The sequence below is a fragment of the Carcharhinus amblyrhynchos genome, chromosome 8 (genome assembly GCF_965287045.1).
Source record: "Carcharhinus amblyrhynchos chromosome 8, sCarAmb.v2.hapA, whole genome shotgun sequence".
Lineage (NCBI taxonomy): Eukaryota > Metazoa > Chordata > Chondrichthyes > Carcharhiniformes > Carcharhinidae > Carcharhinus > Carcharhinus amblyrhynchos.
Window position 1 is genome coordinate 60,024,340 of NC_137331.1, and position 14,409 is coordinate 60,038,748.

A 14,409-nucleotide genomic window follows, 5' to 3' on the forward strand; every position below is an offset into this window, starting at 1 on the left:
ACTGTCCTTTCTGAGCGGGAAGAGCCTTTCCACCTCTATCCTATCCATCCCATTCATCATCTTATACGTCTCAATGAGATCTCCCCTCATTCTTCTAAACTCTAACGAGTACAAGCCTAGTTTATTCAGCCTCTCCTCATAGCTCAACCCCCTCAACTCCGGTATCAGCCTAGTAAACCTCCTCTGCACTCCCTCCAAGGCCAAAATATCCTTGCGTAAGTACGGCTCCCAAAACTGCACACAGTACTCCAGCTGCGGCCTCACCAATGCCCTATACAGCTGCAGCAAGACCTCCCTACTTTTATATTCAATCCCCCTCGCTATGAAGGCCAGCATCCCATTAGCCTTCCCGACCACCTGCTGCACCTGCAGGCTGGGTTTTTGCGACTCATGCACAAGGACCCCGCGGTCCCTCTGCACGGTTGCCTGCTGCAGTTTTTCGCCACGTAAGTAATAGTCCTTCCTACCATTATTCCTACCAAAGTGGACCACCTCGCACTTGCCAACATTAAATTCCATTTGCCATTTCCTGGCCCATCCGCCCAGCCTATCTAGAAGATGTGAAACTTCCAAATATTGAGGGTCAAAGAGTATTGTATTCAGTTCTTGTCACCGCACTTTTGTGCTCATTCAAGAATCATACAAAATTAACATGCAGGTACAGCAAGCCATTAGGAAGGCAGATTGTATGTTGGCCTTTAATGCACGGGGATTAACATACAAGAGTAAAAGAAGTATTATTGTAATCATACAGCATTTTGGTAAGACCATACCTGGAATAGTGTGTTCAGATTTGTCTTCGTATTTAAGGGAGGATATACTTGCATTGGAAGCTCACTACCATGGTTCTTGGGATGAAAGGGTTGTCTTACGATGAAATGCTAATTAGACTGGGCCTATACTCGCGAGACTTTAAAAAAGAGAGTTGATCTTATTAAAACATATCAGGTTCTGAAGGGGCTTGACAGGGTAGACACAGAGATTGTTTATCCTAGTTAGGGAATCTAGCATGCAGACTCAGGATAAGGGAATGCCAAGGGATCGTGGATGCTCCATCAGCGTGTGTTTAAGACTCAGGCAAATTTTTGGTCCTAGGGCATCAAGAAATATGGTGAATTTGTGGGAATGAGAAGTTGAGGCACAAGATCAATAATGATCATATTGAATGGTGGGGCGAGGGACTGTCTTCTGCTCCTATTTATTTTGTTTTTATGTACACTATGAACAAATTAGTTGTAAATTAGTATTGATTTTGGTTATCTTCATTCAAAGGAAAAATAAAAACATATAATTCTGGAAATATTAGATTAAAATGTCATATTTTGAATGGGATCTTTCATCAAATTTATTTCAGATTTTCAGTAATCAATGTTTTTCTTACAATTTAGCAAGAAGCATAAAATATTAGAATGTGCATGATATCAACCTACAGCAAGTGGTTATCTCAAATCTTTTCCAAATTGTAAATGGAAAGCAATTATTATTTATAAGGAAACTACCTTCTCATCACAAACTTTTGAGGCTGGATCATTGGTTGGCAAGTACCTGGGTATAGAACACAGCTCAATATCTTGATTATATAAACTGGATGCTGCTCAAATTTGATGACTGCAAGGGAAATTCGAATGCTTTCATAACAGACAATGTTAGAAGGAAAACATGTAAATAACATTTGTACAGTTCTTAACAATAGGTTGGCCAAGAGCCAAGGTGCAACTGCAGTTTTAAACTTGCATGAAATATCTTGTTAACATAACAATTTACAAAGTTTGTCTTCTCAAACATTGGCAAGTTGAGACAGAAAGCCATGTCCAGCAAGAAATGTAATAAAATCAATTAGGAAGTGCAACTGCATATTTTGATGACCTTTACCATCCACGCCAAAAACACATTGTTTAAATGCAATAAGCTGCCACAAATCAATGCAATTGTGTACTCAGGAGAGTTGATAACATGAACACATTGTAGGATATGACTCATCAGGAGGTGGTTACCTACACTGATGTTCATCAGCCTGAGGGCAAACCCAGATTGCAGGAATACCCTATCTGCACTCTATCCGCTTTCTAGTACAAGGGGGTCCTCTAGTAACGTGGGAAGATCAGGACAGAGCCATCGCCGTGCTCCAATCAACTTTCACATAACATTTCCGAAAGGGAAAATGTGCCAGTGAGAGAAAGTGTTGGGGGAAGTATCCTCCCTGTCATTGGGCTCTTTTATTTCTGCCTTTACAACACACACACAAAAGCTTTTGGCAGGTGGCTGGTTCCTGAAAACAAAATCTCCAGTCAGCTTGCGGCGAGGACTCTCTGTGCAGCTCTCTCTGTGATTTAAAGCGGGGGGCGGGGGTTTACCCGCTGCTGTTCCCTCACTCAGCCCCAGCCCGAGCCCCCGGCTCAGCCACACCAGACCAGGCCGCTCCGCCCGGGGCCGAGATGCCGACTTCTGGCGGCGGCGGCGAGACATGAGGACAGGCTGCGGTGAGGAGGAAAAGCTCCGGAGAAGGGGGAAGGCCTCCGTGTCAGGGCCGCGCCGGCTCCCGCCGCCCATGGGCTTTCTCAGATAGGAGCCGCGAGAAGCCGAGGCGGAGCGAGAGGAGAAAAATCAAAGCCCGGAGGTGGCGCCCGAAGATGGGCCTGGGAGGGGGCGGCTGTGCCCGGGAGTCGGTGGCTGAGCACGGCCGGTGTTTGTCTTCGGTCGGAAACCCAGATACCTGAAGCCGGCCCGGGGAGCCAGCGGAGAGAGAGAGCGAGGCCCCGGCCCCCGGCCTCCCCGGGCGGTGCGCGTCCGGCCCCGGGCCCCGGCCTCCCCGGTTCCGGCTCTTCCTCTCGATGTGGTAGTTCGGCTGTCGCCGCTCTTTAGTCTTTGGTTGGGCCGGTGCCCGCAGGCTCGGCCCCCGCTCCAATGGCAGTATGCTACCAGTACCAGTTACCGGTGCTGCCGCTCGACAGGCCGGTACCCAAACACGTCCTGAGCCGCAGAGGCGCCATCAGCTTCAGCTCCAGCTCGTCCCTGTTCGGCTGCGCTAACCCCAGAGTCCTGTCTCAGGTAGGAGGCTCTCACAAAGTTGCTGGATACCAGCAGTGTTGTTTCATTTTATTTATTATTGTCACATATATTAACACTCAGTGAAATATATTGTTTCTTGCGCGCTATACAGACAAAACATACCGTTCATAGAGAAGGAAAGGAGAGAATGTAGAGTTATTGTCATTGCTAGGGTGTAGAGAAAGTTCAATTTAATGCGAGGTCGGTCCATTGAAAGTCTGATGGCAGCAGGGAAGCTGTTCTTCAGTTGATTGGTACTTGACCTCAGACTTTTGTACCTTTTTCCCAATGGAAGAAGGTGGATGAGAGTATGTCCAGGGTGCGTGGGGTCCTAGCTTATGCTGACTGCTTTTCTGAGGCAGCGGGAAGTGGGTAGACGTTGTCAATGGGTGGGAGGCTGGTTTGAGTGATGGACTGGGTTTCATTCGGATCCTTTGTAGTTTCTTGCTGTCTTGGATGGAGCAGGAGTCATACCAAGCTGTGTTGCAACCAGATGGATTGCTTTCTATGGTGCATCTGTAAAAGTTGGTGAGAGTCATAGCAGACGTGTGAAATTTCTTTTGTCTTCTGGGAAAGTAGAGGCGTTGGTAGACTTTCTTAACTATAGTGTTGGCATGGGGGGACCAAGACAGGTTGTTGGTGATCTGGATACCTAAAAACTTGAAACTCTCGACCATTTCTACTTTGTCCTCATTGACGTAGAGAGGGGCATGTCCTCCACTTTGCTTCCTGAAAGCAATGACTATCTCCTTCGTTTTGTTGACATTGAGGGAGAGATTATTGTCCACTTCTCTCTGCATGTTCAGATCCTCACTCAGTTCACATCCCCCCCACCCATTTTTAGACTCATGGTTAACTCATCTGTGTTGGTGGTGTTCTTGTGAGTTCCTCATTTAATTTTTATCCACCAAACATTGTTTCATGTATTTTTGCAAATGTTTTCCCTTGATTCATAGATAAAATGTTATTATAAAACTCCTTAATAATGATCCAGGTCTGTAAATGCTGATTGTGGAGGGAATCATCATCTAGCTAATCTCTGTGTACATTTTCCTGGAGATTGAAGTGATGCTTATGCTAGATTTGGCATGTACACTTCTGCTGTGTTGAGATTGGTTAAATTTTACAGACAGAAGTTTGAATTTGGTATGTTCCTCATGTATACCCTTATCATGTAATGCTGAGTCTCTGGGCACATCTGTAAGCAATATTTTTTCTGCTAGAGACACTCAGCAAATCTGGCAATATCTGTGGAGAAAGAAACAGTGACTGGAGAGGATTTTCTGGGTGCATCCGCCATGGGTACAAATCCGGCTATGGAATTTTTCACGAGAGGACCGTAATAGGATTTGTGCCAGAATGAGATCTTCCTTGCTGATAACAGGTGCGAACCTGATTTGAAAGAATTTAAATTAATTAACATCTGATTAAACGGCTTGTGCCGTATCTTCTGGAAATGTCAGATGTTCTTACCCGCTGCGTGATATTACGCCATTGGGAATTACATCTCTGCAGCAGTCGCAATGACCGTGCCAGAGTGCAGGTGTGTAGTCCCAGGGTGGTCACGGTCATGGCTGGGCAGCACCTCCCAACACTTCCAATGCTAACAGTTGGGACCAACAGGCAGACCTATAATAGGGATTTCAAATATGCTGAGGCAAGGGGAAGCTCAAGTCCCAATGCCTGGATTGGGAGGCATACCTTATGAAGATAGGTTGAGGGAGCTAGGTCTCTTCTGCCTGGAGAGACGAAGATTGAGAGGCGACCTGATAGAGGTTTATGAAATGTTGAGAGGTATAGATAGCCTCCGAGAATCCACTCAATTTCCCAGGGCTGAAATGGTCGCTACGAGAGGACACAGGTTTAAGGTGCTGGGGAGCAGGTACAGAGGAGATGTCAGGGGTAAGTTTTTCACTCAGAGGGCAGTGAGTGAGTGGAATCGGCTGCTGTCGGTGGTGGTAGAGGTGAACTTGCTGGGGTCTTTTAAGAGACTTCTGGATGAGTACATGGGATTTGATGGGATTGAGGGTTATAGATAGGCCTGTTAGGCATGGATATGATCAGCGCAACTTGTGGGCCGAAGGGCCTGTTTGTGTTATAGTGTTCTATGCCAGCAATTAAGGAGGGAGGTGGGTAGGCTGGTGCTGGCAACTAGATGGAGGAGGCCTGATGCCCCAGAAATCCGATGCCAGCGTGGATATGGGGGGGGGGACATAGGGTTGTACTGATGCTTGCGTGGCTGGGGGTGAGGTTGGGCCTCTGTGGCAGAGAGTTGGGGGTCTTCTTATTTGAGGGCAGTTCCAGTGTCTTGAGGAGGGGGTCTAAAAAGCTTGGAGCTGGGTTTGCTGGCACCTTTAGGCCCGTCCCTTGGGAATGATGGCACAAAACACACCACCTGGTTTTTCAAAAAAAATCAAAGCATCGGAAGACCTGGAGAAAAACTTGTCTGTTTCTCTGAGAAGAAAAATGCCAGTTTTCAGTCAGAACGCTTTGCCGTTTTTTTGGAAAAATTCTGCCCAATTTTTCAGGTCTACAACCTGATAACTGTGTTTCCTTCTCCGCTGATGCTGCTAAGTGTTTCCAGTATTTCTTGCTTTTATTTCAGATTTCCAGCACCTGGAGTATTTTGTTCTTGGAACTTTTTTCTTGCCCTGTCATGTCCAAGAAATCATTACACACAAACCTATGCAGATATTTGAACATAAAAATAACAAAGCTCGGTGTTCTTCAAATGCCACTAGTTTAAAAAAAAGCATTCTTGGTATGTGGGTGACATTGGCAAGGCTGGCATTTATTATGCAACCCAAATCACCCAGAACCATTGCAGTCTGTGTGTTGAAGATGCTTCCATAATGCTTTTGGGGAAGGAGTTCTCAGAGTTTGACCCGTTAATGAGAAGGAATACACTGAAAGTGTATGCCTCAAGTCTATATGGTGTAACCTTGTACTGTCAATTTCTTGTGGGAATTTGGGAATGGGCAACAAATGCTGATATTGCCAGTGATGCATGAAAGAATAAACAAAAAGTGGGTATCTGTGATTAATCCATTTGGAAAGGGGTCCTTGTACTGAAAAAGTTTGGGAATCACTGATCTAATCAGGGCTTTATATGGCATTAGCTAACCTTCCCTTTATATGCTAATACTCTTAGATATGAAGACTACTATTCCTTCTGACTTTCTTTGTACCTCTGAACATAACATTTTAGTGATTATGTATTTGGGTTCACTAAATTTCTCTGGACTTCTGTTCCTTGCTTTTTACTGTCAGAAAAAAATATTTGATTCGTCTTTTTTTTAGTTTAAAACAAATGACCTCACACACCTGCACTTTTTTGCCTATTCACTTTATTGATCTTTCTTTAATTTTATGCTGCTATCTATACTATTTAATATGTTACCAGTCTTGGTGTAAATGGAAAACTTGGATATATGGCTTTATGTCACATTGTCAATATCATTAACACAGAATAAATGATTGACACCCCAGCACAGATCCTTCTGGGACATCAGTAGTCAGTTCCTACAACATGGGTACATACCTGTTATTTCCTAATAAGGTCAATGGTTTATTTTTAATACCAGGAGTTTATTTTGGTCGATATTCTCTTCTGTAGGTCCTCACTGCATTCTTGAAAATAGATATAAACTGTATCCATTGACATTCCCCTGCCTACTAATCTAATTACTTCACATAATTCAATTTAGTTCATTAGCCATGACCTGCATATTACAAATCTATGTTTGCTTTCTCATAAGTGCAAATTTCTCTAAGTGCTTAATCACTATCCTTAGTTATAGATTCGAATAACTTTTCCACAATCATTAAGTCTATAATTTCCTGACTTTCTCTCCATTTTTAAATAATTTTCAACTATCTGCCTATTATGAAAGATTGTTTCCAATTGTTCCATTAGCTGAAGTGAAACTGAGTGTTAGCAGTTGGCTACGATTCTTGCAGTTGTGGTTATCCTGGACACAAGATTTTCAGATGACCTATATTGCGCAGATATTGCATACAATGAGTCTCAGGTATCCTCCACTAAACCAAATTAAGAGTTTAATAATAAAACAGCACTTTAGTTTGTAGGTCCTTTTGAGAATGAACATCACTGTCTACTGGGTCTTTTGCAATCCGCTTACTCAGTACAGAATTTATTTGTCTAGTATTATTACAAACCACTTCTATGATGAGGCTGCAAGTATATTACAAATACATTAAACCGTTCTTATTTGCTTTAGTAATTGAGGGTAGTGTGCTGTCCCATTTTCATGGATACTCATTGACACATTTGCTAATGACACTAGTACCCTTCACTCAAGATTCTGTGTCAAATTGTAATCTTTATGACTGAAGCTAATTCCAGCTCTTTAACTTCAATGGAATGCTGTCAGTAGAGTCTAAATCCTGGATTTTTGCCAAGTTGGAGAACCGACCCCCATTTCCAGCAGATCCAATCTTCGTTGGTATGAAAAGGGGATGGGGCATGATTCTCACAAGGGAAATCCAAGCTCAGCAAGGCCATTCAAACTTAGTGCTGAGTTCAGACAAGGTCCTTTAACCCACAGTGTGGGAATCACACATTTATGGCGAACGCATATGTGCTCTTGAAGGTCTGCATAACTGTCATAATGTGAAATTATTTAAAATCCTCAACTCTTCTTAATATAAAAAAAGCTTCTCTGTGTTTTAGCGTTTATATAATCTGTACTGGCAGTTGCAGGAGTTGTTTTTTGACATTTCCTCAAGGGCTGTCATTATGTCATTATTAATGCTTGGCTGCTTTCTACTATTGCTGGCTGGTGGTCTGCAGCATGGTTGTGAGGTTCAACTGATAATCTGTGTCTCTTTAAAGCTACTGGTCAAGCGAAGCTTTGAATCAACAGCTCCTAGTAACTTTAACAGAGTATACATTTCTGAGAACAACTGTAACTGGACTCAGGTGGATGATTTGTTTTTAAAGATTGTTTTGCATCTATGACTAAATGTGATGGAACTTTGGAATTTACCCGGAGGGGGAAATTCTTGTGTTACAACCCATGTAGGAAATGCATTGAAATTTTAATTCTAGCCATTCAAGATAAATAATGTATAATGTTCAACTTGGCTTTTTGACTTATTCTACATATCTCAGACTAGATAATATTCTGTCAATCTTCAGACAATTGGTTAAAAACTATTCAACAATGCCCCTCAGGAATCAATAAATGATTGACACGACTGTACCCTTTAATGCTACTTATTTTGTAACTCCATTCTGTTAGTAGATTACAAGTCCTAGTCACAGTACAACTAGAGACCATTTATAAAGTCACTTTTTCAAAACCAATTTTTATAATCCCCACCAACTTAAATCCTTGTACTTTTCCAGATTGGTGAATTGGTAAAAGATGATTTCTACCCAGTTCTGAAATGCAAAAAACTTCCCGATGTTATTTTTTTTATTAAATTCATTTGTGGGATGTGGGTGTCACTGGCTGGCCACCATTTATTGCCCATCCCTACTTGCCCTTGAGAAGGTGGTGCTGAACTGCCTTCTTGAATCACTGCAGTCTGTGTGTTGTGGGTTGACTTTTACTCACAATGCCATTAGGGAGAGGATTCCAGGATTTTGACTCAGCCAAAGGAATGGCAATATATTTCCATGTCAGGACGCTAAGTGGCTTGGAAGGGAATTTGCAGGTGGTGGTGTTCCCATCTGCTGCCCTTACCCTTCAAGATAGAGGTGGTCATGGGTTTGGAAGGTGCTGTCCAAGGATCTTTGGTGAATTGGTACACTCTGAATTGTGTGATGCATTGTGTGTTCATCCCAGGAGCCAACTTTCAGTGCACAGTTTTGGAAGGGCATTTGAGATGGGTTATTTAAGTGCTTGGAAGAGTTTGATTAAGAGTTTGAGTGGCTCAAATGCACCATACCTAATCTGTCATGCCAAAAAAGTGTTGGAAGCATTATGACAAAATTTAATGTTTCCACAATAAATAGTTAACATTGATGCTTGATTGAGCAGTAATCAATCTGAGTAAATTAAAGTAAAATGTTGTGGATGCTGGAGATTTGAAATAAAAACAAAGTCGTGGAAAAACTCAACAAGGCTGGCAGAATCTTTGGAGAGAGAAACAAACTTAACATTTTTGAGTTTAAATGGCCCTCCTTTGGATGAGAGATAAAAATGTGATGGATTTTATGCTTGTTGCAAAAGAGAAGGTGGGTCAGGTAGAACAAAAGGGAAAGGCCAGGGCTACAGGTTAGAAGGTGAGAAGAGTAAATATCAAAATGTCATAGAACAAAAGGCAAAAGAAGTGGTAATGATAGTGGTAAAGAAATAAAGCAATAGTTCAGAATAGGTTTAAGTAGGTTAAAGGAGCCTTAGATGGAGCATAAATACCAGCACGGATTGGTTTGGTGAAATGGCCTGTTTCTGTGCCTTCTATCCATGTAATCCAATTTCACTTCAGCCTCTGGCGGTTCCCTTTGTCTGAGTTTGTCCCTTGTTCTGAAAAGTCTTTTTACTTTGACTTTTCTCTTAGCCTAAACTAACAAAATGCTTGAAGTCTGATGTTTGTTTTTTTGTAATCCGATATCAACAGCCCTCTGAGGGGAAGTTGTTTATTTCAAATCCCTGTTTCAGGAATTTGGATTTTTTTTTGGGTGGGAGAAGGATTCTTGAGCCCTGTGATATGTTTATTGATGTGGTGCCAGTAAATCTAGGTACCTACTATGTTCAAGTGATTACGTGTTGCAAAACTACAAATTTAAGGAATTCTGACAGGAAATGCATCATGGCTGCTGACCTGATTTGAGAGGTTGCCATTTATTCTCATTGGGTTTGTAACCTTTGTTTTTAAAGTCATAAACACAGGAAAAACTCAATACTCAGACTTTAATCATCAATCCACCTAATAGTTTTTAAATCACAGCAATAGCTGTCCTTTTAAGAATTGCTTGAAATCAGTATAGAATAGTGTGTTACTCTTCATGGTGAACTATCTGGCTGATTTTAGTAAGTAAATTACTGCCAGATTTTCAAGGGCAACTAGGGATTGGCAACAAATGCTGGACTTGCTTAAGGATGCTTGCATCCCTTGAACAAATTTAAAGGATACTGATTGCTCAGTTGTTAAATCCACCAATACCTATAAGTAATCTGGAATAAACAACTACCACAAGATCAATATTTCTTTTTCTTGGGAGCTGTGTTTGATTTTACTCAGTCAATTGTGTGCATGTAAAAAAAAGACAAGTGCATGAAAACTTAACTAAATTTCAACTTGCCCTTAAATTTATCCACATCTTATTGGAAATATCCAATAAGTCTGCCCTCAGGGTCTGCTTTTTCCTAGTTGCCAGGGCTTTGAGATATTCTCTCTTTGTGAAGATTGTCATCTTCCCTTGGGCCTTTCTTTCAATATCTTTTAGGTCTTGAACATCTGTGACAACTTTCAATGCCATGTTTCTGTCCAATGTTGAATAGCTTGTAGTAAGCTTGTACAAAAAATATTTCCCATGAAACCTAAGAGTGTTCTTCAAATTGACCGAATGCTTTGTGAAACATGTTTTCATTTGTGTGACGAATGTAAGTATAATGATTGCAGTAGCAGCAATATTCAAACATATCGAAGTTTCACCATTAGATTCCTGCAGTAGTTTGTAACACCATGGATCAATTGGCTAACCTGAGTAAAAACTACAAAATGAATTTTGGGGTCAAGGCCATGTATGGATTTGTAGAAATTAGGATATTTGTCTAAAATAATCACCCATTCCTGGATTTTATAGATTTTCTTAATATATTCTGAGGGATTAGCAGGGTAAGTATATGGGGTTATGGGTATAGGGCCTGGGTTGGATTGTTATCGGTGTAGGCTCAATGGGCCAAATGACCACTATAGGGATTGTATGACTTGAAATGATGGTTTGTTTAATAGTTCCATTTTTCACACTACATCATTATGCATTAACTGACAAGATTCTTAATTATTGCAGGAGTTTATCCATTTTAAAACTGATGAAGGGAGTCCAAAGGTGTAATCATACCATATACTTTTGGCTCCTTCCTGACTTTAAATTGGAATATAAATTGGCTGAAAAGCATTGAACTGCCTCCTGAAGAAGAACAGATTAGGGTTCCTCTGGCTGTAACTTCAGGTTCTCACACTGAATGCAGGTTGCATTTACTGTATAACTCCAATGTCTGTACAAAAGCAATTATCAAAGCTGTGCTTGTAGTGAACGTTTATTTTATCAGATAATGCACATGTCCAAGTTTCAAGTAGGGAAGCATGATTAGCCTGCAATGTTGTTTAGTCTTCTATTTTATATTCCCTTGTGTAATTTGGCAGATTAATTGTACACGAGCGCTCATTTAAAAGTTGCGACATAACTGCCTGCATTTAATGGCATGAATACGTTTCACTACTGACCCATCTATTTTCAATCCCATCGTCTGTTGGTACCTAAATAACTTTTATCAGTAACCTCACACTTGCTAGGATTTCTGCATGCTTGCACGAATTAGAACCTGCTTGTGCCATTTTCAAAAAAAATTCCTTTTTTATCTTTAATTTCTTTATTCTTTAATTGAATGTGAGCATTGCTGACAAGCCCAGCATTTAACTGAGCAGCGACAGATCAGCCATGATCTTATTGAATGGCGGGGCAGGCTCGAAGGGCTGGATGGCCTACTCCTGCTCCTATTTCTTATGTTTCTTATGTTTATTGCCTATCCCTAATTGCCCTTGAACTGAGTGGCTGGCCAGGCCATTGCAGAGGGTAGTTAAGAGTTAAACACATTGCCGTGGGTCTGTGTAGGCCAGACCAGGTAAGGATGGCACACTTCCTTCCTTTTAAAAATTATTACTTGAATGGCTGTAATTTGAGAGAGGTGGATACTCAATGAGACCTTGGACTTCTCATGCATCAGTTACTGAAAGTAAGCGTGTAGGTACAGAAGGCAATAAAGAAGGCAAATGGTATGTTGGCCTTCATAGCAAGAGGATTTGATATGGGGCTTGGGATATTTTGCTGCAATTGTATAGGGAGTTGGTGAGGTCACACCTGGAGTATTGTGTGCAGTTTTGGTGTCCTTATCTGAGGCTGGATGTCCTTGCTATAGGGAGAGTACAGCGAAGGTTTATCAGGCTGATTCCTGGGATGGCAGGTTTGTCATGTGAGGAGAGACTGAGCCAGTTAGGGTTATTTACTAGAGTTTAGAAGAGTGAGAAGGGATTCTCATAGAAACTCATTAAACTCTAAGAGTAGATTTGGAAAGAATGTTCCCAGTGGTGGGAAAGTTCAGAACTAGGGATCATAGTTTGAGGATAAGGGGATATCCTCATAGCTTGAGGATAACCTTTTAGAATTGAGATGAGGAGAAATTTCTTCACCTGGAGGGTAGTGAATGTGTGGAATTCACTACCACAGAATGTTGAGGCCAAAACATTGTCTGAATTCAAGAAATTAGACATAACTCTTGGGGCTAAAGGGATCAAGGGATATGGGAGGAAGGTGGGATCAGGATATTGAATTTGATGATCAGCCATGATCAGAATGAACGATTGGCCTCCTCCTGTATCTTGTTTCTATGTAAAAAGACATTAGTGAGCTAAATGGGTTTTTATGACACTGTGATAGTTTCATGGCCACCGTGACAGAGTCTAGTTTTCAATTACAGATTTTATTAATTACATTTAAATTCCACTAGCTTGAATTTGAAACCATCTTCACAGAGTATCAGACTGGGCTGCCTCAAGATTACTAGTCCATTTACATTCCCAATCCGCTACTGTGTCCCTATATTTGTTTGCCAAGTCTGCTAATTAGCAGGAATAAAATATTTATCTAGGTGAGGAAGCTGCTGTATTAACATTTCTTCATTCTGGTATACATGGTCTAGAATACATAAATATAATCAGCTCAGCATTAAAAATAGAACTATTTAAAAGTTATTATCATAAGTTGGCTATATCAAATATAAATTAAAGTTGTGTCAAAAAGAATTGGAACTCTAAATGTTGTAGTTTTGGCTTTCAAACAAAAATGTTGTTTGTACAACAATTCTGTTTATGTAAAAGTGAAGTGTTTATCCTTTATGCCCTACATGTGACCTTGGGATGGTGATGATCAACTTAACATCTTTAGGTTTATGGTGTACTAAAAACATAGTGTAAATCAAACATTCTGGCTCAAAGTGAGTAGCTCAGAGTCTCAATCTGACATGCATGTGAGTTTTTGACTTGTTTCACTTTTGCAAAAAGCCACCTGAATTTGGTCATTCTTGTAATCTTTGTGCTTGAATGCTTAAAGACAAGGCAACTGTAAAACATATTGAATATGCGCAGCCTGTTTCTTTTTGTCCAAAAATTTACTTTATTCAAAAAGTTGTAAAGTACATTTCAAATGAAATATTGCAGAGAGTGCAATATAATTCAACTTTCCCCATTCAGCATGTTCCACTTTGAGGTGCCTCAATAGAATTTAAAATCACTTGATGTTTCCAATACATATACTGTGGCTGAAAGGCCTTTCCTTGAATGATGTTATTTCTTCTTTACTCCTCTGAGATGGTTGCCCAAAATTTAGAGTGTCCCTCAGCCTTGGAATGTGCCAGTCTGTAGCATCCAGTTGCGGGGATGGAAGACCAACCTTTGGGACTAAGAGCGTCTTTCATAGAGATGATGGTCTTCCAGCAGCACTGTCTGTATGTTGGAGTTGTTTGGGATGAACCTCGACAAATACCACTATAGCTCTCTCTCTTTAGACCTTGCTTGCAAAGACACCGTAAGATATAGGAGCAGGGTTATGCTATTCAGCCCATCGAATCTGCTCCACTGTTCAATCATGGCAGATGTGTTTAGAACATAGAACACTACAGTACAAACAGGCCCTTCGGCCCACGAGTTGCGCCGATCACATCAACACCTACCAATCTATAGACCTATCTATAACCCCCAATCCCATAAAACCCCATATACTCATCCAGAAGTCTTTTAAAAGACCCCAGCGAGTTCGCCTCCACCACCACTGACGGCAGCCGATTCCATTCACTCACCACCCTCTGAGTGAAAAACTTACCCCTAACATCACTTCTGTACTTTCCTCCCCGCACCTTAAATCTGTGTCCTCTCGTAGCGACCATTTCAACCCGGGGAAATAGCCTCTGAGAATCCACCCTATCTATTCCTCTCAACATTTTATAAACTTCTATCAGGTTGCCTCTCAACCTTCGTCTCTCCAGGGAAAAGAGACCCAGCTCCCTCAACCTAACTTCATAAGGCATGCCTCCCAGTCCAGGCAACATCCTTGTAAATCTCCTCTGTACCCTTTCAATAGCTTCTACGTCTTTCCTATAGTGAGGCGACCAG

The 14,409-nt window shown here is 41.4% G+C and overlaps 1 protein-coding gene across 3 annotated transcripts in view; it reads left to right on the forward strand.

Annotated features, from left to right (window-relative positions):
- Nucleotides 1-814: 814 nt before the first annotated feature.
- pde7a (phosphodiesterase 7A) overlaps nt 815-14,409 on the forward strand; it is a 99,884-nt gene continuing 86,289 nt past the window's right edge. For 2 of the 3 annotated variants that reach the window (XM_080194157.1, XM_080194158.1), the window contains exon 1: nt 815-3,048. In XM_080194157.1, coding sequence (XP_080050283.1) covers nt 2,905-3,048 — 144 coding nt within the window. In that variant the 5' untranslated portion in view covers nt 815-2,904. The remainder of the gene's footprint in view (nt 3,049-14,409) is intronic. The other variant, XM_080194159.1, reaches the window with a different exon arrangement.